At 37.0% G+C, this 26,028-nt stretch overlaps 2 protein-coding genes across 4 annotated transcripts; one reads left to right on the top strand and one right to left on the bottom strand.

Annotated features, from left to right (window-relative positions):
- The first annotated feature begins 1,099 nt into the window (after window positions 1–1,099).
- LOC122033692 (pentatricopeptide repeat-containing protein At1g76280-like) lies at window positions 1,100–13,457 on the top strand. 3 transcript variants are annotated; one of them, XM_042592813.1, is made up of 15 exons: window positions 1,100–1,317; window positions 1,415–1,604; window positions 1,715–1,775; window positions 1,845–1,902; window positions 3,126–3,269; window positions 4,036–4,143; window positions 5,149–5,331; window positions 6,373–7,086; window positions 8,313–8,408; window positions 8,515–8,694; window positions 10,520–10,747; window positions 11,879–12,022; window positions 12,117–12,305; window positions 12,746–12,865; window positions 12,953–13,457. In XM_042592813.1, exons 4-15 carry the CDS (start codon window positions 1,882–1,884, stop codon window positions 13,343–13,345), a joined length of 2,520 nt encoding a protein of 839 aa, XP_042448747.1. In that variant the 5' UTR covers window positions 1,100–1,317; window positions 1,415–1,604; window positions 1,715–1,775; window positions 1,845–1,881; the 3' UTR covers window positions 13,346–13,457. The 3 variants fall into 3 exon arrangements, with proteins under 3 accessions (XP_042448747.1, XP_042448746.1, XP_042448748.1); XM_042592812.1 differs by having other exon boundaries at window positions 3,076–3,269; XM_042592814.1 differs by lacking the exons at window positions 1,415–1,604; window positions 1,715–1,775.
- A 9,356-nt stretch (window positions 13,458–22,813) lies between these two features.
- LOC122033459 (U-box domain-containing protein 38-like) lies at window positions 22,814–24,770 on the bottom strand. Its single transcript, XM_042592481.1, has one exon. It carries the CDS (start codon window positions 24,641–24,643, stop codon window positions 22,919–22,921), a length of 1,725 nt encoding a protein of 574 aa, XP_042448415.1. The 5' UTR covers window positions 24,644–24,770; the 3' UTR covers window positions 22,814–22,918.
- Between the last annotated feature and the right edge of the window lie 1,258 nt (window positions 24,771–26,028).

Raw genomic sequence — 26,028 nt, 5'->3', positions numbered from 1 at the left:
CATCCACTCTGGCTTAATTTCAGATTCTGGCACCACCTACTTGTTCGGTCTCAATCATCGACATCGTTCTTGTTTTTCTCCTCCATGTCTCAGGCCCCTATCGCCGACATCCACTTTCGCTCAGTCTCATATCCCGACACCATCTACATGACTCTGTCTCAGTTGCCAACATCACTTATGTCTCAGCTTCAGTCACTGGCATCCACTCCGACTCAGTTTCAGATTCTAGCACCATCTATGTTCGCCCCTAGTCGCCGACACCACTTCCAGTACAGTCTTAGATCTTGGCATCTCATCTCAGCCTCAGTCACCAACTTCATCTACTCTCATGGTCAATCAACACAAACTTCAATTCCTCGTTCCTTCATTATTAGATCAAGCTCACACTCTACGTGGCCTATTAAAAGCATGAGAGTGACATGTGGTTAAGGAGGCCGCTTAACCACCCAATCATTGAAAATCATTTCTATGCAAATATTGCAGAACATGTGTCATTGGATGAATGGAGAAGCAGTTATAAGATTATTAGACTTGGTCTCCTTGATACCTCCCTCTCCAAACATGCCATCGCTTAGTGAATGACGAGACAGCTAACGACTATCAGATCTAATCCCCTTTACTAGCTCATACGAGGAAGATGGAGGAGCATGCTCTGCAGTAGTTGAAACCCTAGACATGGTAAGTGTAAAAGATCCCTAATTTTGAACTCTCTACAACTCCACCAAGTTTTCTTCCTTTTCTTCTTCTCCATCTCTTCTTCCTGCATACTACCTTGAGCAAACTCTAACTTGAGTATCGGAGTGGCCTACCAGAACTCCTGGGCGTCAGTCTAACTCTCTGTTGAAGTGCATTTTAGGGTTTTTTCATCATTCACACTAATAATCTCGAGGGAATGCATGAGTTGAACTGAATGAGCCTCTATTAATACTTCCTAATCTATCCTAATGGTTGGTGAAAAATATTTATAGAATTAAATCGGTCAACCTTAGAATTAATGAGTTCGAATAATTGAATACCTTTACCCACTAAAAAATAATAATAATACATCCAAAAAGTAATTAGTTATTTAAAAAGCCGGTTTATTTTTATTGGAGGCATAATGAAATAAACCGAAGCCCTTCTCCTTCTCCGACCCCCTCTTCCCTGCTGCCTGTTTCGCCCGGTCGCCGCCGCCGCCCACGGTCCACCTGTTGGCGACGCCGTCCCGACGCCTCCATCCCTCTCGAAATCCAGTAAGCGGTGCTTCAGAAGAAGATAACAAGTGGAGGGGAGTGTTGATTCTTAATATGTCTCGGGGGCTATCCTCTTATCTCTAAGGTAAATAAGCAGCTAACTCCATGATGTCATGCGGTCGCCCCATTTTCTATCACTCACAATCACTTCTCAGTTGCTCTCTATCTTTCGGCCCTCGCAGGCACTGCCTCGCATCCGCTGCGCCCCTTCGCGTGGTTGGGGCAGTTCGTTATAGAATACTTTGCAGTTCTCGTTCTTAAAATATTTCGGGTTCTAAGAAAAAGCTTATCTTGGATTCCTGAGTATCACATTTTGTTTCTTTACTATATCTCCTCGGTGATCAAAGTCCAGAAAAGCATGCATAGGTGTCGGTTAGTAGACCATTCTTTTGCTCTATGTTGTTTGGAAAAACGCCTTCAAAAATTTTCATCTGGGATGCATTGGGCGTAATACTGTATCAAATTTTATTTTTGAGTTTCAGAGCTAGAATCACTCGGCAATCACTTGCAGATTTTTCCAATTCATGTGAAGTACGGAAGGGGGTAGGCTGATTTCCCCCTATTTTTCTTCTGTGAAGTCTTATCAACGTCACTGATCAATTTCTCTAACAGGTTCGGAAGAATGGAATCGATTTAACAGAGTCATCTCATGCGTTCTCATCTTCTAATGGTATTAACTTATCATTCTGTATGATATGTTATACTGTTATAAAATGTGGTTCCAACTTGACGACTCATGTAAATATGCTTCTTTCAAGTTTCAACAAACCACGAACAACTGAATTGTGCACATTGATGTCAGTTAGGAGAAACGAGGCACTAATCTTTGTGAAAAAAAAGGTTTTTATTTTGTTAAATTGCCTTAAAAGTACTTTTGTCATTTCGTGAGGGAAAAAAACACTTCCATATGGTGCTTTGTTCAAAGCTCTATATGGATGAACTAATAGATACTGTTAATTACCTATCTAGATTTACATCGACATTCAACCTAACCCGGTGTATTTTTGCATAATTATTGTTCCAAATTACAATGTTAAATCCAAGCCATGCTACCCTGACACCGGGCAGGATAGCAATTATCCTATGGGCTGATGTGAAAGCGGAATTGAGGAGAAGGCAAGAAGAGAAATCACCAAGAACAAAGAGAAACCAGAAAAGGGGAAACTTTATTATAAATAGAGGAGGATCTCTCAAACATCTAAACAGGTGTTTATATGAACTCTAGATCCTAACACTCAAAAAAAGAAATAAGTCCTAATATACATATCTTGATTCCTATCTTGTAAGGAAAGGAAAGAAACTTTACCAGAAAAGGAAACATTCATAACAGAAGGCAATTATTAAAACAAGACGCTAACATAGACAACCCATGACCCATAAATATCAAAAATACCTTAAATACCATAAAAATGAAAATTACTAAAAAAACTAAAAATAGTAAAAAATTCTTTGGATCCTCCAACTTGGGTGGGCCTAAACCGTTGATTTTGGACCCGAAACTTGGTGGTTACGGTTCCCTAACAAACGTAGATCTTCGAATTCTGCACGTGTGATCGCTGACAGAACCTGATTTTGAGTTCCGAATCAAAAGTTGTGTTCTCCGGAAGATTGGGTCCTCCTGGTCCTGCATCATACCCCTAACTATTTGGCTTAGATACATTGATCTTATTCATAAGTTGAACTTTGTTCAAGGCTATGTTATTAGCAGTAAAGATTTCACAGATCATTTTAATTGCAGTTTTCTATTTTCTCCTTCTACCCCTCACCTCTCACATGGTCACACCTTCAACTTTAATTAATTTAATATGTTTATTCAATTGTACTATAACCTGCTGTTTTGTAGATCTCAGTACCAATCTTTTGGGTGACCGTTTGGGTACTAAATTGCTGCAGCTGCAAGTTATTAATGCACTTCGGAGGGGAGATAACCAGCAAGCCTCCAAATTTCTTTTAAACCTTGGTGAAGTGAAGGACTACTTAAATCCCAATAGTTTTTCTTATATTCTGGAATATTGTGCATCCAAGGGTGATCCATTGGTAATGATTAATTTTAAAAATTCTTAATTTTAAATTCAATGTGTCTTTATTATTTGTTATAGAATCCAACTGCACCTTTAGCTATGTGTAAAACATAACTATCTCCTAATTTTGACAATTCTTCAAGGCTGCATTCACCTAGTCAGTCTCTGGATTTTAGTGGGGGTCATGGTTTCCTTTGTTTTAGGATCCTAAAGAGTGTTTATGCATAATCTAAGAATTTTCAGGAACCTTTATACCACTCATATATTCTTCTACAAATACATTGGGATAGCCTGGAATATGTTAATAGAGATGTATAGTTTTTTTTTTTATTTTGGGGGGGGGGGGGGGTAGTTTAACTGTCAGAGGATCAGAAAAGAGAGAAGGGAACTGGGAGCATATACATACTGCTGCATGCTTAACTTAAACTTCAAACCTAAAAGCATGCTCAGCCTCAGTTTGTTTACGAGTTCAATAGTGTGTAGTTTGCAATTAGGTAGAAATGCAAAAAATTTCCATGGCAATGCTGAAATACTAAGTCAAAATTTTGATATACAAATCCATTAAAGACTACAGATCAAACATTCTTTTTTTTTTTTTTCCTTCAGGGTTAATAGTATTTGAGTATATGCATACTAGATTGCTAGGTCAGGAAATTTGTTTGGTTCCCTATACCTTCTGCTGACGGAGCAGATATATTTTTTCTTCATTTTCTTATTAACAGTTTGCTGATAACTAGCATTATTTCCCATATTTTGTTCTTATTGGTGGTCTTATTGTTTAGTTTGCTATGGAGACATGGAATACGATGGAGGAAAAAGATATTGCCTTAAACAAGAGAAATTGCAGCTTCATACTTCAAGCTTTTAGTAAACGAGGATACATGGAGCAGGTTTGTTTTGATTGTGGTTATTCTATCACTGTTACTTACTATGTGATAAAGAAAATTGTTTGTAAAGATATAGAATTTTTTACCCAGAAAATGTGTAATTGTTATTTAAAATATGATCTCTTTCTTTTTAGCAAAAAATAATCCTCCTTTGTAAAAATATTTTAGAGTTCATAAGACGGAGGCAAATATGTATTTTACTTTTCTTTTCATTTTCCAGATTGTCTTTGTTATGGAAATGGATAATTGAATTTTTTTAAGCTATGCAAATGCAGTTCACAAGAAACTCTTTCCTTCAACAATTTATAGTTCATTTCTATGGCGGTTCAGATTCCAAACAATGTTACTGCCCAGATAGCTATTCCTAGGAATATATGGAAAGCTGGAAAATCTACTCCTATGATTGAAATGGGAAAAATATGGAAAACATGTTCCTTATTATTCCCCTAGTTGATTTCATGTCTCTTACAATTTTCTTTTACTACATTTTCACAACTGCAGAAGGCCAATCTAAGCCTAAATTAGAAAAACTCATATGAAGATGTATATGCTGTTGGTGGGTATCCATTTTTTTTTCCTTTTAATTGGCGTTGGCTTTCCTAGGCACCAAATGTAGGTGTTGGGTTTTTTCTGGGCACCAAATTTAGTTGAATATATCCTGAGCCACTCCCATCCATAGTAGTAATTGTTTGGTATTTGATCTGACTTTCTGGGGGTTGATTTCTTCAGTCCTCTAGCTGGTTCAACTAAATGGGTATAACAAAATGGATTTTGTTTGGCCAGAAATGTCAGTATTTAAGGAATTGTTCTCTTTTTATTTCTATGATTATTAGAATACCACTTTAGCATTCAGGATCATCCTGAGATGGTCACATGCTTGTCTGCTGCTGTTGTCTGTCCTTTCTCACTGTATATATTCCTTTATAAACTTTATCTTAAGCATGATTCTAGAAGTCATTCATCATCTTTTACAGAAAATTTTCTTGCTCAATTATTCACTTTTCATAGGCATTTAACCTGCTTAATTCTCTTGGGGAAAATGATCGGGTGCATTCTTCGCTGCCAATGTTTAATCTTTTCTTAAGTGGATGTTGGAGTTCGAAGAGCTTCAATTATGTTAACCATTGCTTGGGGCTGATGGAAACACAACTTGTTGGCAAGTCTGAAGTAACCTACTGGGAACTTCTTAAGGTTAGAATTCGATCTGAATGGTTTTTATGAGAACATGTAATAGAGTAGCATGAATTATATCTGTGACATAATGATCTAAAATTTAGATGTTTACTTGGTTGACTTAATAATCAATCATGCAATATGTTCAAGTGTCTGTTTAAATTTGACTTTAACAAATGAAGGATGTTTAACTGTGCTTGAAGTATCTACAGACAGTTATATGGTATATTTTGATACATCAATAGTTACTTCTTGGGCTTTTTTCCCATCCCAGGCCCTTTCTCTTCTTGCTTTCAAGCAAAGTGAAACCTTTTGTATTGTCATTTTGGTATTTGATATTTTATCATTATTTGTCTGCTGAATTTGCATATCTTCTTGGTCTTTTGTCCATAATGACAATACTACTAATTTTCATAAAATTTCCAATTTGATGATAATACTGCTGATTTCAGTAAAATTTCCAATTTTACCATCTACTCAACATAGAAATGGTTTCGATAGACTATAGTTTTTAACTTGTTTAGTTTGTCTGATTTTTATCATGATCTTCCCTGCATATATATATATGTTTTTTGATAGACTCTAAAATGCTGGTTGTTGCATGAACTTCCATCAGTGTTGTTCAGATTGTAACTGCTAGTGTATGAATGGATGTGATTTTCTAGACAAGCTGAGTGCTTAGATTATTTGTTTATTCTTTATTATTTGATCATGTTGACGTGTTATTATATGTTACTTCATATCATTTCTGTATTATGGGTGGATGGACAGTCACATGCTCATGTCCAAGTCTCTTTGTCACGCTTGGGATGATATCAACTATACCCTGTCTCATCTTGTTGGTGATGTATGCAATCAAAGGCTGCATTGCATCATTGATCTGAGTCTTCTCTGGTGGTTTTGCTGAACAACCTGTTTCAGATGTGTTTTGTCTGTTCCTCAGGCACTTATACCAATGCTTTATAATTGAGTAAATGTTTAATTGTTGCATCTTCTTCGTATTGGCTTCTGCTACTGGTGCTTAGGATGTTCAATTGCTAATTCTAAAATGTTCTTTAGCTTGCAGTTCTGCAGAGAAGTCTATCTTCAGTTCATGAGATCTGGAAGGAGTATGCTAGATATTACAATCCAAGTGCAATAATGTTACGGAAATTTATTTGGTCCTTCAGTAGGTTAGGTGATCTTGAATCTGCAAATGCTGCCTTAAAACATCTAGTCATGTTTGCAAGACAAGGTAGTGCTTGCCTTTCAAAATCTGCTTCTGGACAATATCGTTCATCAGGTTTAGATATCCCTATTCCTTCAAAGGACAAACTATGTGAGAAGGTTTTGTTGGACAATCCAACTTCCTTAACCCACAGCAGAAACCCTGAGATAAGTGTAGGTTTGGAAGCTAGGCTGGAGGTATTGGATATGAGACATAACAATGACAATAGGAATCTTGAATTAGAGAAAATTTTTGATGGTCAATCACAATCTGACAAAGTTGATACACTTGTATCAGGAACCCTAATAGATCAATTAATAAGCAAGTCAGGGAAAAGTAAATTCATTTCAGAGGCACATGAAATCATTGATGATGCTGTTCTAAACAACCTAAGTTTGAAAGACAAGCAAGAAGCTTTTTGTGATCCCAGAACTGAAAACATGAAACAGATATCGAAAAGGTTCTCCCGTCCGCTTATGAACTTGTTGAGATGGTCTTTTAATGACATCATACATGCCTGTGCAGAATTGAATAATTACCAGTTGGCTGAGCAGCTATTTTTGCAGGTACAGTCATCTGTCATATGTATACTTTTGTTATATTTTAATTTCTTGGCTGTGAAAGTATTTGTTGTTTTTGCTTCTTTGGATGTGATTTTTTTGCTGCTATGTATTCATCTACCTTTTATAGATTGCTTTGGTTCTAAATGTCAAAAAATTTTCTACTTGAGCCATATGTTTCTAATATAGACCATTTGGTACAAATTAAAAGGCATTGATAATGTATATATTACCTCCTAGTCTAAGATGGTTCAAGTCTTTTTAGCGAACTTATATTTACAGCCTCTGCAGTTGGTATCAATCAAGATCCGCAACCATGATTCTGATAAATATGATAATTTGTTAATAATGCAGTAAGATTACCTGGATAACCAGTCTGATGTATTTCCAGTAGAGGACTAAAATTGTGAGTTTATGTTAATAGAAGGTATGACAGTGCACACAGAATCTTTGCAGACTGTTTAGCTGGGTAGCAATATCGAATGAAGAGTTGAAGTACAGGGAAGAGAGCCTCTCCCTCCTTTTACTTGAGAGAAATTGGCAAGAGAAAGAAACAGATGAACTAATAATGTTACCCTATTTGAGCTGACATGCTAGGCACCCAATACAGTCTGTTTCATTGATAGGGTATTTATTAAACATTTTCAGATTTCTGCCAACTAAATTTTCTCCCACTTCTCCATTTTTTATAATCCGTACTTTGCCCTTGAACACAAATGATCTAGTTATAACTCAATTTTCTTTATTAAACTGAAGATCTTCCTTTCAACAAATTCTAATCTTAAAGTAACCACAATATTAGAAGCAATGGTTGAATGAGGTGATTTATTGGAGCCATTGGTGTGAGAAAAACTGCATGCTGACTTAATGAAACTTCATACAAAACCATGATATATATTTAATTACTTGCTTAACATATTGCTTTGAGCAATGCTAGAAAATTCTTAGAGATGTTTTGTATTTGGCCATTATAAGTTATGTTTATTGTTATTATTATTTGAATGTGCAAATTGTAGTGTTTCTTGTTCTTTGGTTCAAATTCAGAATATTTCATGCATTGTAGAATAACTTAAATTTTAGTTTCAGATGCTTTGGAAGTCACAAATTTCATCTTAGTGTCTCATTTCTTGTATTACTGATATTCACTTATTTTAGAAATTTTTGGTTCACCTACACGTCTATTGTTTTTCTTTCTAAAATTCAGCACTAATTGAGTTTATATTTTTCTGTAGATGTTTGACATTGGGTTGAAACCTTCTAAACATACATATGATGGCTTTGTTAAATCTGCCATTGCAGGAAAGGGAGTTGAATATGGCATGAAAGTGGTATCTACCATACTGTCATTTATTTTCAGACTCAGACATTGTTTGGGTCCTTTGTAAGTTGTTTCAACGTTTATTTAACTTACTATTTCTATGCATTATTTTCCAGCTCAAGATGATGGAGGAAATGAACATCGAACCATATAATGATACTTTTGCAGTTCTCTCAATTGGTTATAGCCGAAATTTTGAGCTGGATTTGGCTGAGTTTTTTGCAGATAAGATATCTGTTTGCCTACCCAAGTACATGTATACCTACAATTCTTTGTTTGCTGCCTGTGGTATCATGGTAACCAGGTTCTTCCTGAAAATGTTAATATTCAATGCATTTTATTTTCTAATTATTTCCTATGTTTCCTTTTCTTTTTCTTTATATCTAACTAAGCCTCTTGTATCCTTTACCTCAATAAGTAGTATACAGTTAAAATATTTATATCATACCAATGCATATTTGATTGTTTTTCCTTTTAGAGACAACCCTGATATGGTTACTGAAAATCTAGTTAGTATTGAAGTTATTCCTCTTTTACTTTTTTACTTCCATCCATTAACTGTGGTACTCCACATATGCCCCAAGTTTTATCATATCTTCATAACCATGATTATTTCTTTCTTTTCCACTTGTTCTGGCAAGTTTAAAATAAAATTGTTATGCCATCAGTAAATGCACATTTCTTGAATACACTTTCTTCCAAGTTGTGCTCTTCAAGTAATTGGCCTTTCTATTTTCGTACATGTTCTTAATATTGTATGTGGGTTTATCATCAATGGTTGATACCATGCTATATAGTAATAGAATGAGATACTTCTGTTAATGACTGGTTATGCACTTATGCTAGTCCCAATCATTGAATTGTTGGGAATTTCAAATTGTTTACAGATGCTGGTCCAGTAGCTACTTGATTCAATACATCTTTGAGAATTAAGATCTAAATGGACAGGAGTTACACCAATTGCTAGAATAATAATGACATACCCAGTTGCTCTAACTATAGAGGAATTAAGTCGGCGAATCTCAGTATTGAACTTTGGGAAAGTCTAATTGAACGAAGACAATAGGTGAAGTGATTATATTGAATAATCATACTTGTTCTATTTTTGGATGGATAGCAGTTGATGATAGTTATTCAATAAGATATTTGAGTTAGAGAGGTCTCGGAAATAGTTTGATTTATTGCTTACAGAGAGTTTAGAAGGTAACTAGATAATATTATGGTATCTTTGGAAAATAAACGAGCATCAAATGTGATAGAAACATATCATGTTTTTGTCATGGGGTGTGCATTTAATGAATTTCCTTAGACCTAACACCAAATATATGAAATATAAATTCGATGGCACAAAGAAATTTAGTGGAATAGTAAGTTGGATGGACACCTTCAGATCTAACACTAATGAGAAATTAGTGAAGGGGTTATTCATATGATAAAGAGTGGATGATTAGAATCGATGCTGAAGTTCTGTTTGATGTTATGTGCCCTTCAGGTTGTTGGACAATGTTCCACTATCTGTTTTCAACATTTAGCAGTAAGTTTGTGCAGTATTGATGGAAAATATTTAGATTGATGTATGAGATGAATTAAAATTAATATTATTCCCAGGAAATTAGATGTAACTTCCATTGATGATAAAGGAGAGAAATCAAGTTTTGTGGTATTGATAGGTTGAAAGATAATAATGAAACAATTAGAGTTGAAGGTGTGAATATAATCATAACAAAGTACACAATTTTTTTTGAAGAGGTTCAAATGGTATGGATTTTACTAACAATATTACTTCTCATAGGCAACAATAGGATAATATCCGTGTATTTGACCTCAAATTGTTGAGACATATTGCCTGTATTTGTTATCTAACCAACTTGTTTACTACACTACTGAAATGACAGCTAAACTAACTTCGACAAGGATTACTTGACAGCGCTTTATAATACTTTGATTCATTTGTTCAGAGTTCTGCTCATGTTAGATCCTTTTCTATTCAATATGTTTCATTAGTGACTGCTACACTAGGTTAGATCAACACTCCAACAATGCAACTGCCTGCCTGGTGTGTTGAAGAAGGCTTCAACTTGGTTATTATCCAAATTCTTTATTTACATTCTTCCCATGTAGGGTGAACCAGAACGCGCAGTCCGTCTTCTTGTGAAGCTCAAGAAACTGAACATGAAGTTAAATATTTCAACCTATGCACATATGTTCTCATTGTTTGGTACTGTCAATGCCCCTTATGAGCAGGGAAATATTCTTTCCCGTCTTGATGTTTCCAAAAGAATAAGTGCTATTGAGATGGATATGGCAAATAATGGAATCCGACACAGTTATACATCTTTGAAGAATTTGGTACTTTGTTTTCTTTTCCTGCCTACTGCTCCTTCATAACACAAACCAGATTTGCATCTTGATATACCATTATATTACATGATTCTGATTGGACTGCTAAGTTACATCAAGATAGTATTAAAAATGCTTAAAACATAATGGACAGATCTGTAGTCAAAAAGATAATTGATAATTTTGTATCATGATTGTAATTCCAATGAACACGATCATGAAGGTGCCTGCTATCAATTGGTAAGAAACCTTGGAAGCTGTTTCCAAGGTGTTAAGTTCAATACCAATCTTTGCCTAAATAAGGCTTGATTCCATATGCATAATATATTCCAAAAAAAAAAAACAAATGAACAATCTTGCCCAGGCTTCCTTGTGTATATTATATTTTCAAAAAAAAAAAATCATTATATACTGAGATAGAAGAATTGTTCTGTGCAAATAGATATGTACCTGTGGGGTGAATGATGTATAGACATTACTAAAAAGTATTTAATTTGTAGTTCTTGTGCAAATCCTCATTGAATATATATTTTTTTAAAAATAACTACGATAAAATCTGATTGTTATTTTCTCAAAAGAACCTTTTGTGTTGTGGGAATTTAGAATGTTGCAGGTTCCATGATGGCCTGATGTAGATCCTGGTACCCTCATTTTTTATTTGCTTTTTAATGGTTTTCTTTTTCTTCTCTAACAAACAGGCATTTGCATTCCTTCATATCCTGGAAAAACAATTTTTGATGGGCAGTCCTATTTTCCTCGTAATGTAGGCAGTTTAGAGAATATGTTTTTAGAATGTTGGGAAAGAAATATGAATGATAAGTGAATAATAATATTTTCTTTGACTATTTGCCCTTGCCAAATAAAAATTCCGATTTCTTTTCTTTTTGAAAAGGAATTTAAACCTTTATAGCCTTGAAAATGTCACCCTTCTGGCTTCTGTCATTGTATTGGAAATTGTAGGCAACTTAGCTTTTCATTCCTCCAGCTATGTATTTTAGTACAATCTGGTTTGGCATTTTAAGTACTGAAATCTTGTTTGATTGCTGTATTATTAGTTGCAGAGGTCTTAACTTTTTGTGTGTATAGTTGGTTTGAATAGATTTGGGTGGTTGACCACCTTGTATAACTTTTATTCTGCAGATTAGAGCTTTAGGAGAGGAGGGCATGATAGAAGAAATGCTGCAGTATCTAAATGTTGCCGAGAACATGCTATGGCAGGCAGATGGTCACCAGAAAACTGATATGTATAATGTTGTACTGCATGCACTTGTACAAGCAAAGGAGGTATCTGGGATGATAGCGTACAATCCTATTTTCATCCACTCTTTCTGAATGTACTTTCCTTACATAAATATGCATAAATATCCTATTCTCTCAGTTTCACAAGGCAATTGAAGTCTTCAGAGGTATGAGATTATGCAGTTTTCCTGCTAATGTTGCAACATACAACATGATGATAGAATGCTGCAGCGTTCTTAATAGTTTCAAGTCTGCTTGTGCAATTCTTTCCTTGATGATACGCGATGGTTTCTGCCCACAGATTTTGACTTTTACTGCCTTGATTAAGGTATGATCTTGTACTAGACTTTTTATATATTTATTTTTGTTTTGAGAGATGAATAAATTGCGCTCAACACTCAACACTCAAAACTCAACATTTGTATTGCCAAAACTAACCAATAGCTTTGTTAATTGACATCTCACGATTATGTTGTATTTAAGGGAAAATATAAATTTGGATAGTTCACCAACTCCCATGTGAATTTCATGCATCCTGAAGAAAGAAACCCATTGGTTCCTAGTCTTCATATGTTTTATTGTTTTATTATTGTTCCATGTAGGCATCACATTGATTACTAAAGTTTCTATTGAGACCCTATTATTGCTTTGCAAATACTACCTGAAAGTTGATTTGGAAGAACTTTAATCATCAGAACTATAAAAGAAAAGTTTTAGGGAGATAAGAACATTTTCCCTAATCTAATTTGTATGAGGGAATCTTAACAGGTTCTTCTAGCAAATGAAGATTTTGAAGGAGCTTTTAGTGTTTTGGATCAATCAAGGTCCGAAGGCATTCAGCCTGATATCCAGTTTTTTAACACAATCCTTCGGCAAGCATTTCTAAAGGTATTTTGATGTCAGTCAAATATCTCCACTTTCCCCCCACATTTCAAACACTCAGCTGATGAGTCAAAATATGGTTGTTTTTTTCAGGGTAGAATTGATGTGATAGAAATTATAATCGAGACCATGCATAGAGATAAAATAAGTCCTGATCCATCTTCTCTATGGTACACATTCACTGCATATGTAGAGAATGAATTCCACAGCACGGCTATGGAGGCACTCCAAGTGCTGAGCATGCGGATGGTCTCTGAAGATTCTGAGATTCTTCAAGAGAAAAGAGATACTTTTGGGCAATTAATACTTAGTGAAGACTCAGATGTAGAGCTACAGATTGTTCAGACAACTTTTGAAAAATCACAAGAATTTCTTGCAACTGCTCTAATAAACTTGAGGTGGTGTGCTATCATGGGTTCTTCCATATCATGGAATCCAGAGGAAAGTCCATGGGCGAAAAGGCTCGCCAATTTAGTTTCTTCTTAAATGTAATTTTTGTATGTTTTCCCCCTCGTCTAAGGAAATAGATAGGGTATTTTCCATCTAGAAGTTGTTATATAAATAAAATAAATGTTAATTGGTGAAAGTGCATAACCAAGTTTGTAAAAGTGTAGACAAAGATCACAAGTTGTAACAAACTTCACGAGAAGACTTCAGCAATGAGTGTTCAGCTTGTACCGTTGAATAAGATTACAGAATCTAACAAAAGAGCCAGCGATTAGCAAAAGGCTCAAGGTAATCTTTGGCATCATTGTGATGCTAAAGTTCACTTTTTTGTTTTAGAAAAAAGAGTTTTGCTTTCTCTTATATGTTCAGTTTCCTCAGACAGATGGATTGAAGATGGGATGATTTGCAGAGTCGAATACTTGTCATCACTGTTCAAAATTTCGTTCTGTATCGGGTGGAATGGACATAACTTATTGTTCCGTCCACACATCAAAATAGTGAAGATTTCGTTGTGTCCGCACGCTTGTCGTCATGCGATAGCATAGGCAACGTCGCCAGACATTTCCGGTGCCGTTGGAAGCGTCGTGGGGGCATTTGAAGTGTCGTAGGCACTCGAGGTTTCGCGACATGACATTTCTAGCGGTGTTGAAAGCGTCACGGGATGTTTTCGGCGTCGCCAGAAGTGTTGTTAGATGCCTCCGGTGCTGCTAGACGCGTTCACGAGGAGTCGGAGGTGTTGCGGCCTCGCGTGCGAGTCGTGGGCGTCGGTGTCGGGTGTGGACTTATTGTGCAAAATTAATATTACTATTTAAATAAATTAAACAATTCGCACTACCACTTAATTGTGATATTTTAAAAAGACTTTTATAAACCCTAATTAAATTATCCTAATAAAATATAAAAAATACATTTAAAATTTTTAAAAAAGTAATAAATTTTATTAAATAATATTCTGAAATTATTTTTACTATTTTAAAAATTCTAAAAAATTCTTAAAAATTATAATAAATCAAATTTATATTCTTATATATATTTTAATTATTTTATATTTTTTTTACTATTTTAATGGTTAATTGATATTCTATTTTTTTACTATTTTAAATATATGTTATTTAAATTATTGATTAAATAAATAAATAGTTAATTTATATGTTTATTATATATAAAATAGTATTTTGTATTAATTTATATAATTATGATTATTTAATTTGGACATTGGAGAACTTTAAAAATTATCTAAGTAAAATATTATAAGAATCATTGTTTCCATTTGATTCACGTGATTTCTTTTAGTAAGATAACATATTATGATATTATAATATATCAATTTTAATTCAAGTTATTTATATATCAATTATTTTTTAAAAAAATTATATTTAATTATTTTTTATAACAATATTAAGTTGTTTAATAATGGAGAACTTATATAAAATCAATATATAACTTATTTTAAAATTATACACAATAAATATATTTATCTAATAATTATTATATATAAATAAAAAATATCGAAACTGTATCGACACGATACGATATGATACCGAAATTATATTATTTCGATTTAGGACTGAAACCTCGACTATATATTAGAACACGATTATCGAAAGGATGATATGCTGAATGTTTTTTTTTTAACCAAAATTTGATCCATTCAAAAGAAAATTGAATATGAATTGAACTCCTTATCTATTTCTAGTACCTAATCTTTTGCCTCTTTTATGAAGCGGAGCAATGGTGTAGCGGATCGAATTTCGATACAAGGTTGATTTAAGAACGTTGAATTGATCGACTGTTGATAGAATGCGCTTGTGCATCCGTGGAATTTAGCCCGATGAAGAATTATATGGATAAAACAAGTACCGCATGGTTTGATTGGATTTTTCTTCGTGTCATTTTCAAGAAAACAAATCATTACTGTTGAAGGAATTAAAGGTTCGTGGTTCTTTCGTAGGACATCTTCAGAGAATTCTATTCTCTTGTTCCGATTCAACTTTCCGACCAGTTTATTGAACTCTGCATGTAGTTGATTCGTATATAACAATCAAATTTTTGCAGCGGAGTCATCTGATAAATCTGTTGAAGTCATGAGGAAATTCTCAGAGCAGTAAAGGTAACTTTGGATTCGCTGTTGTTATAAAGGAATGAAAGTTGTCACGAGGAGGCTGAAGACTTCTAGTGAGGTTGAACTACACTTTGTAATCTTTTATCTTTAGTTATGTCAGTATTGCTAGTTCAAAAGGACTAAATAACTCTTTTAGCCAACAATAAAATAAGTTTGAGGTTTTGTAGATATAGTTGGAATTATGTGATGAAGAGAACACAAACTCAGAAGATGCTTCGATGTCACTCAGGCATTCTAATCACATCAAGAACGAGAAATCTCATATACGGGAGTAAACATATTTCATCTGTTGAATGTTCAATGCTCACTAGTTTTTCATTTTTCATTTACATAAGCTGCTCATACATGGTTCAAGATCCATGTAGCAAATCCTAAATAGTCTGGGGTGCAGCCTTGTTTTTTTTTTTTTTGTTATAATATTTGAAAAATCCAGTTGTGGTTTGGGTTTGACAAACTGTGAGGATTGAGAATCCCTCTCTTAATGTTCATGATTGACTTATGAGAGTCACTTCTGTAACCTGTTAAAAATTGATGTTACCCAACCTTTTTGATCTCCTACTATGCATGCACTGCCAATGTGTGTGATGCCAATTTTGTTTTGCAACATTATGAGTGTGTGGTCTATGCCCATAGAATCATTCAGTTTGAATGTTTGAATTTTGTAATATCTGGTTCTCATCCACAGCTCTACTTCATTCACAAGGATGTTTGTGGACAGATGTAGGAAGTAGCATAACATCTCCTTACCAATAAAAGTGAATCAAAACCAGTTAACAGGAATCAGCTGTTGGCAATGTGAATGAACAAAATGCAATGAATGCTTGAAGCTTGTTTTCATAGACGACTTTATTTCCTTTCATAATCTATATCACAGTACTGGAACCTTAGTAATGCAACAAATTTGTGTTTATCCCATATCTGATTAATCTTTTGATGTTCACATGTTCTTGAGAAAGTTAGTCCATATGCATTCTCGTAGTTACTATTAGGATATCTTAAAATATATGGTACATGCTCCCAGAGCGTAGCACAGACGGTGGACACATGACATCTCTGGCATAATGACCAGGAGTCGATTCTCATAAATTAATGATCTAGGTTTACCCCACCATACACCTGACGCTTGTGTACCTGCATGTACCTCCCTTCATATCCGTGGGGCCGATATTAGGGGGACCGTTAATGTAGTGGATCTACATTTGAAATATATGGTGCATAAATCTTTTGTATGCTTCCTTATCTTTTGTATATGTTTCCTTTTTTATCTTTATCTCTTTATGATGTATATAAATACACCTTGTATCATTATTCTTAAATAGTGAAAATATATTCTCTCAATACCTTTCACATGGTATCAGAGCCTCAAGCCTATGTCATAAACCCTAATCCTAGCCATGCCTAGCTGACATCGTGTCGCTATCGCTACCGCCTACCCTCTCTCTCAAGCAGTCGCTCCTATGGATGCACCTGCGACGGTCTCGATCTCCTTCAATGTTACTGCTCATGTGCCCTTGAAGCTGACTTCATCCAACTATCTCTCATAGTGTCTACAATTCACGACCCTTCTCACTGGTCATGATCTGCTTGGCTTTGTTTATGGTTCTCACCCCTATCTAAACAAACTACATACTCTCAACGGTGCTTAGACTCTTAATCTTGCATATCATGCTTGGATCTATCAAAATCAACTCATACTGAATGATTATTAGATCTCTTTCTCTATTCTTACTTCCGTTCATTGTTGCTGCTCGTACATCTCATGATGCTTGGAACACTCTTGCTCTCACTTATGACACGCCCTTCCTTGGTCGTATTACATAACTTTGCAATTCGGTCAAAGGCTCTCAATCTATCACTAAATTTATATAGTTTATCAAATCCAAGTCTGATGAATTGGCGCTCATGAATGCCCCTCTTGACATTGAAGACCTCACCATCAAAGTCCTTCATAGTCTTGATGATGACTATAAGGAACTCGCAGATGCCATTCAAGCTCGGGACACTGCAATCTCGTTTGAGGAACTCCATGAGAAGCTCCTCAATTATGAAGCTCATCTGCCACTCATTGGGATACACAAACACTCTTCCAACAACTACTCACCCTATTTCTCGATCTGCTGCCTCCTCACGCCGACCGACTTATCCACCTACTGCGTCTCATCCACCCAACAGTGCTCATCCCATTAGTTCGTGGTCCTCCCAACCACAACAGCAGCCGCCACCCACTCCAGCATAGGGCCAGCGTGTCTCACACTGGACATTGTCAATTGTGTAGTTGTCAATGTCATTCCGCTTAGTGCTGCCCTAATTTTTCATATCAGCTCGCTCCTACCCCTGTGCCTCCCATTGGCTCGCCTCATGCTGTTTATGGATCGTTTGCTTCGTCGGTCGCAGCCTACACTATGGCATCACCCTCTTCGTTTGATTGGATCATTAACTCTAGCATCACCCATCATGTGACTTCTGACCTCTCTAATCTCTCTCTGCATGCTCCGTATGTTAGATTTGATGGTGTTGTTGTTGGTGATGGTGTTAGACTTCCCATTACTTACACAGGTTGTCTCTTACCACCTTCTACCCCTTCTTCTTTAAAGTTTTCCAATGCCATTTGTATTCCATCAATTAACAAGAACCTTTTGTCTGTCTCCCAATTCTATAAAACTAATGATGTCATTGTTATTTTCTCTTCCTCTGATTTTCGGGTCAAGGATCCTCGCACGGGGGCTATTCTCCATCAAGGTCTACATAAAGGCAGTGTCTACTCTTGGTCTGCATCCATTCCTTACCCACCACTGGTGCTTTCTTCTTCTATTGTTTCTCTCCCTATCTGACATAGTCGTCTGGGTCACCCATCTGCTCGAGTCTTACGTCAGTTAGTCATGTCTAAGTCATTGTCTTGCTCTGCTTCTCCAGTTCGTCATTTTTATTGTAATTGTTATCAATGCAATAAAGTCATAAATTACCTTTTCATGACTCATCGCTAAAGGGCAGCCCGATGCACGAAGCTCCCGCCATACGGGGTCCCGGAGAATGATCCATTATAAGCAGTCTTACCCTATTTTTGGCAAGATGTTGTTTCCATGATTCAAACCCGTGACATTTTGGTCATATGACAATAATTTTACCATTGCACCAAGGCTCCTCTTCTTCATGACTCATCGCTCTCTTCACAATTTCTCCTTGATCTAATATTTTCTGATGTTTGGACTTCTCCAGTTCTCTCATGTGATAGATATAAATATTATGTTATATTTGTTGATCATCACATTAAATATATTTGGTTATATCTCTTAAAATATAAATCAGATGTCCTTTCTTTATTCTGATGCTTTAAGTCTTTTGTCAAGAAACAGTTTAATCGTCCTATCATCACCTTATATATTGACAATGGTGGAGAGTTTCTTGCACTCAAAGAATTTCTTAGTTTGCATGGAATCTTTCACCTAACCACTCCTCCTCATACTCCTGAACATAATGGTTTCTCTGAACACCGTCACTATCATATTGTCGAAACTAGTCTTGCGCTTCTTCATCAGGCGTATGTTCCTACTCAGTTTTTGACCCTTTGTCTTTGCCACTGCCACCTATATAATTAATAGACTACCCAAATGCAATCTTTCCTACAAATCTTCCTTTGAGTGTCTCTTTCCTCCCTACCAAATCTCTCCAAACTTCACATTTTTGGTTGACTGCTATCCTTGGCTTCGTCCCTATGCTTCTCATAAACTTGCACATTGATCTTCACCTTGTGTCTTCCTTGGTTACTCTTTTACGCAGAATGTCTATCTGTGCTATGAGTTCTCTTCTAGAAAATTTTGTCTCTCGTCATGTTATTTTTGTTGAGTCTGAGTTTCCTTTTGCCAATGATGGTTCTAGTATTAGACTCTTTCCTGGAGCATTGCCTAGAATGCCTCTATTGGATTCCTGTTCTGGTGATTCTTCACCTATTTGCTCCTTTAACCCATGTCCCATAACACCGGTTGTTCACTAACCAGTCACTATCGAGCCTTCACATGCTAAACCTTTTCCTGCCGAACCTCCACCTGTGATGGTTCTAGTGTTAGACCCTTTCCTGGAGCATTGCATATTATGCCTCTGGAGGATTTCCATGCTGTTGATTCTTCACCTATTTGCTCCTTTAACTCATGTCGCATACCACTGGTTGTTCACAAATCAGTCCCTATCGAGCCTCCACTTGCTGAACCTCCGCCTATCGTGCCAATCGTAGCAATAGCTCCACCCTCACTTGCTCCTCCAGTTAACCTTGTTTCTAGCTCCAACACTCATCCTATGGTGACCCATTTCAAAAAATAATGTCTTCAAGCCTCATCCTCACTTTGGTCTCACCGCTATCATTGACACTACTCCGTCTAAACCTACAACAAATATTGTGGCTCTCAAGGATCCCCGTTGGCGTGCAGCCATGTCTGAGGAGTTCGATGCTCTCCTCTATAATGGAACTTGGAATCTTGTCACGTTTAATACCTCTCAGAATGTCGTTGGTTGCAAGTGGATGTTCTGACTTAAGTGAAAGTCTAATGGCTCTGGTGAATGCTACAAGGCTCGTCTAGTTACTAAGGAATTTCATCAACACCCAGGTCTTGACTATGCTGACACTTTCAATCCTATGGTAAAGCCCACTACTGTCCGTCTTCTCTTATCTCTTGCTATTTCCAAGGTGGTCTCTTCATAGATGGATGTGAATACTGCATTTCTTTAAGGTCAGTTGGATGACTATGTTTATATAGTTCAGTCGCCCGGGTTTGTTGACTCTAATTTTTCATCTTATGTCTGCAAGTTGAATAAAGAAATTTATGGTCTTAAGCAGGCGCCACATGTCTGGTACACTACGCTTCATCGTTTTTTAATCAGTGTTGTCTTCATGACCTCTGTTGCCGATACGTCGTTATTTATTTTCTGCCCTGGAGGTATCATTATGTATCTACTTGTCTATGTCAATAATCTAATTTTTACAGGGAATAATGCTGGCGCCCTTCAAGGATTCATCAATCAGCTGGGTGCTCGGTTCTCTATCAAAGATCTAGGAACCTTATCTTATCTTTTTAAGTGTTGAAGTTATTTCCTCTCCAAGGTCCTTTGTCTGTCTTAGAAAAAAAATATCTTCTTGATATTTTACCAAAACCAACATGGCAGACTCGAAACTTGTTTAAACGCCTATTGCCACATCAGCATCTCTGCACTTTTCTAACGACTCCCCTCCTATGGATGCTACTTTGTATCGTTAAACAATTGGTAATCTGCAATATTCCTCTTTTACTCGACTAGATATTGTCTTTGCTATTAACAAACTATCTTAGTTTATGCATCCTCCCTCATCTCTCTATCGGGGGTTGTCAAGCGTCTGTTGCGCTACCTTAATGGTACACACTCTTATAATTTGATTCTACACTCCTTTCCCTCTTTGCATGCCTACTGTGATGCAGATTGGGCTAGTGATATTGATGATCACATGCCCACTAGTGCTTATATTGTGTTCCTAGATTCCAACCTAATTTTCTGGAGCTTTAAAAAGTAGGGTTCTATTGCTCGCTCATCTATTGAGGTTGAATATCGTGCCATTAGTTCTATTATTGTAGAACTACCATGAGTTCGATCTCTTTTTGATAAACTAGGTGTGGACACTGTGCCCTCTACAACCTCTATATATTGTGATAACATTAGAGCAACTTATCTCTACGCAAATCTTGTGTTCCACTCACATTGCATTGAATTATCATTTTGTTCGTGAACTGGTTCAGAATGGTAAAGTATGTGTCTCTTATGTCTCCTCGTCTGACCAGTTAACTTATGCTTTGACGAAACCATTTCCTAGTGCTCGACTTTGTCTTCTCTGTTCCAAGATTGGTGTCTCTACGAGCTCATCATCCTAAAAGGGCCTATTAAAATATGTTAGAATATATGATGCATAAATCTTTTATATATATTTCCTTATTTTTTATATTATCCACTTTGGGCCTAGGTCATCATGACTTTGCTCTTGGTCTCTCCCCAAAGGCTTTATGTCAATGGAGATATCATGCATCCTTTTAACATCATGATCTTTACCAAATCTTTCTAATGTGAGACTTTGATTGAACCCCAACAATCCTCCCCTCAAACCCCTCGCAAGCATCCACACCCGGTCACCTTGACCTACTCCGGACCTCCCCGCGAGCATTCGGTCACCTTGACCTATTCGTCTCCCCACAAGCATCCGCATCCGGTCACCTTAACCTACTTCGGGCCTCCTCGCGAGCATTCGGTCATCCTGACTTGCTCCGGGCCTCCTCACAAGCATCAGATTACCTTGACCTGATCCATGATTCTGATACCATTTGTTGTGCCCAAAGGATATTCACATATCTCTATAATGTCATGATATTATCTACTTTAGGCCTAAACCCTCATGACTTAGTTTTTGGGATGTCCTCAAAAGGTCTCATACCAATAGAAATATCATATATTCTTTTAATCTTATGATTTTTATCAAATCTTTCTAATATGAGACTTCCACCATATATTATATTTAAAAAGGTAGATCCGCTACCTTAGCGGTCCCTCTAGTGCCGGCCCTACGGATACCATATATTATATTTAAGAATTAATACATTGTATTATTATTCTTATAGAGTAGAAATACATTTTTTTAATATCTTTCGCCACCGTTACATCTTTATTTTCCATAGTTAGTTATATTGCTATACACTGTTTATTTTCATTCATACTATCTCTGTTGAAGAGATCAAGGAAACAACATCAAATATACAACTATTTTTGCTGCAGCACGAAAATTGTGGTACACAAACTGATGGAAAATTAGAAGATGCCCCTGTGCCGAACATTGCAAGTTCCACGATCATAGTTTTTCCGATGGATGAGCATCTCTGAGTATTGAGATCGTGCTTCGATACTACGTACGAGGATTCAATATGTTGAAATGTCAATGTTAGAAAAAAAAAAAAGAGCGAGTTTTCTGATCCGTGCCCTTTCAATTGACCTTGTAGATGTTCATGCTTGGTGAGGATGTAACTTCCTTGCTTTCTTGCACTTCAAGATTCGACGTTCCACCCACATGAATTTGTTCCCAATAAAAAACTGAAACGCAATTTGTTCTTTCGTGGTCATGCAAACTCAATGTCATTTTCTCTATAAATTCTCAAACTTGAAAGTGCTGCGAGACTCAAGTTAGTCAATGAGAAAACATCTCATCACTTTTTGAATACTAGTTGATTCAGTATGTTTGTTTATTTTCAATTTCTATTCTCTGTCCTCATTTTTTTTCTTATATTCCCGTGTCCCATTATTGATCGGACGAATCAGATTAAATTTCAAGGATACTTTATACTTCACGAGAATACTGTACATATTTTAAAAATATTATAATATCTTAAAATTTAATTTAACCCGTTCGATCGATAATGAAATACTAGAACAGACAAAAAATGGGACAGTATTTTGATGTTGACTCAGTAAATTTAAGAATATTCTATTTATTGTTTATATGCAACGGCCGACTTGTTGGATCCATTACCAGCGGCCGTGTAACCGCTCCGAAACGACACCAACCAATCCGAATTCGCGACTCTGTTGCCATCTTCAGCGGAGGGGCCTGTCGTCGGAGCCGGCGCCGTCTCCTCATCGTCCTCCCTCCTTATCGCCCGAAGCGTTTTCCTAGCCATTCTTCTCCGGACGTCGTCGCTCCCCCCCTCTGCCACCCTCATTAGCATCTGCTCTGCCTCCGCTGCCCTGGCCAAACGTGGAAACCTGTATCGGTCCCGGCTCATTCCAAAGAGAGCCGCTACGCAGTGCTCCTCCATTGCCACCGCCGCCTCACTCTTCATTAAGGCCACCACCGCCGGGACAGCCTCGGCATCCATCAGCGCGCTGCGCCCCTCACTGCAGGCCGCCAGGTGACTAATCACCCTCATCGCCAGTCGTTGCAGGCCAGGGCCCAGCCTCCGTGGCGAGGCTTGAATCGCTGTCGCTGTCTCCTCATCTCCACCCGCCGACGCAACGGCGAGAAGCGCACGCGCAGCACCGGCGCTTTGTGCGATCTTGGGACGATTAGGATCTGAGAGGGAGAGGTAGTAGAGTGCCTTCCCGGCGTCGCGACGAGTGCGGAGGCCGGCACTGGACGGGCACGCAAACAGGACAAGCAGCGGCGGGATGGCGCCTAGGGAACCAATGATCACCCTGTTCTCTTCCTCAAGAGCAAGACTGAAGAAGGCGGCGGCGGCGTGCTCTTGGGCCTCTGGCCGGCCGTGCCTGAGCACGTCTATGAGCGGCAAGACCACACCACAACGCACAATTGAAACTTTATTGTCTGGCTCCAGCGACAGGTTCACGACGACGGCGACGGCGTTAATCTGGACAGCGGCACAGCGAGAGAGGACCATGGAGCGGAGGGCAGCGAGTAGCCTGCGGCTACAGAGTTTGATCCGGCAGAAGCGATCCTCTCTGGTGGCATGGCGGAGGAAAACAGCTATGAACTCCTGCTCCTTAATGTCGTCCTCCGTCAACTTCGCCAGGATCTCATCTTCGAAAGCATCGATTTCGGAAATAGTAGGAGACAAAATGTCTGAGGAAGTCAAGATCGCAGATTTTGTGTTCTCGATCTCAAGAGAGGGAGAGGATAAGGAAGAGGAAGAAGTGTGATAAGTTGAGGAGCTGGTGGTGGAGGGCAGCGAAAAAAAAGGAGAGTTTTCCTTGAAATTGATATCTATTTCACTCGATTTCAACCCCAATTCGTCGTCTTCTTTACCCATTGATCTAGAAGATGACGCCGAAACTTTCAAGCATTGATCCTTTTTGTTCTCCAGAACGAGACGGAGCGAGCTCGTCCGCAAGACTTTATCTTTTTCTTTTCCACCGCAATCACCGGAAGCCAATTCACCAGGAGGAGAACGAGAAGCAACCCCGAGAGTGGAAGAAGGGGAATCGGGGCATATGAGGTGGCCGACTAGGGCGCGGGCGGCATCGGGAGGGATGGGGAGAGGGCGGGGGAGACCACGGCCCTCGCACCAGTGGAGGATGGCGGATTTGAGAGTGACGTTGGGGATCAGCACGGGCGTCGAAGAGGGCAACGAAGTGAAGGAGGAAGAAGAAGGGTGTTGGAGGGAGAGTTCGGGAGGGACGATGCCGAGGTCGAGGCAGGCAAGGATGCAGCTCCGCTCGAAGGTCCACCCTGTGGTGGCGAGGACGACAGGGTCCCCCATGATTGAGCGCGAGAGGGGGCACAGGAACTGCTCAGGCGCTGCCTCCGCCAGATCGGCAACACCAGCGGGGGGAGACGGCGATCAGCAGTTAGCGGAGAGCTTGGACCGCGGCTTTCCATTTAGCTTTCCATTTAAGGGAAAATTTGCGTGAAGTCCCATTAGCAAACATAACTTTACATGCGGTCCTTATTTTCCAAATTTTTTATTTTTATTCTCTAGTCAAACATATTTATCTAATTATTCATAATATTTTTAGGTATAAAAAATTTAAAAATCAGTATAATTCATTTTAAATTCAATACATTAAATTTAGAATCTAATATATTTTTTTATCAAATTGAGTACGTTTTTTTTTCATCTTAATTAGATGGAAAATATATTAGATTTTCTTTAAATGATACTCAATTGGATGGAAAATATACTAGATTTTCTTTAAATGATAAATAGTATTGAATTTAGGAGAAATTATATTAAGAAAAAAGTTGTGCTCAATTTAATAGTAAATATACTCTATTCTAGTTTAAAGTATTGAATTTAATAGGAATTATATTCATTTTTAGACTATTTGTACCTAAAAAAATTTGCGAGTTAATTTTGATAGAAAATATACATGATTTTCTTTAAATGGTACTCAATTGGATGAAAATATACTAAATTTTGTTTAAATGGTACTGAATTTAGGAGAAATTATATTAAGCAGGGAAAAATCATGCTCAATTTAATAGAAAATATACTTGATTCTAATGTAAAATACTGAATTTAACAGGAATTATACTCGTTTTTAGATTTTTTATACCTAAAAAATATGAGAGATAATTTTGATAGAAAATATACTCGATTCTAGTATAAAATGCTGATTTTAAGAAGAATTATACTCGTTTTTGGACTTTTTATACCTAAAAAATCTGAGGACAATTAAGTCATGATATTTACATGAGGGGAGTTGAAGCAAAGGAAACTTTACATGTAGGGAATGGAAACAAAATTTTTTAGATAGAGGAACTGCATATAAAATTAAAAATGAGATTGGAGATTTTTTCCACTTTACCAATCTTTAATTCTACGATGACATATTCAATTCTATTAAAAATTTTCATAATGAAGAAAAATTTAAAAAGTATTTATGGAGGTTAGTCTGCATTATCAACATTTTTAAATTTACTTTTCACAGAAAAAAAATATCAACCTTAGTTAAGATTCAAATATTAAATTAATTATCGATCTAACCATTAACAACATATTTGATATTTATAATGTTTTTTAAAATGGGTAATGATACAAGTTATGATGTGTAGACATAGGGGATGATATGGTAGCTAGAGTTATAATGACATGGACGTCAAAGCTTCGAAAGGAGAACATCTTCTTACCCATCTTTGATTAAT

This window comes from Zingiber officinale, chromosome 11B, assembly GCF_018446385.1.
Source record: "Zingiber officinale cultivar Zhangliang chromosome 11B, Zo_v1.1, whole genome shotgun sequence".
Lineage (NCBI taxonomy): Eukaryota > Viridiplantae > Streptophyta > Magnoliopsida > Zingiberales > Zingiberaceae > Zingiber > Zingiber officinale.
This window is presented reverse-complemented; position numbering and strand designations above follow the sequence as displayed.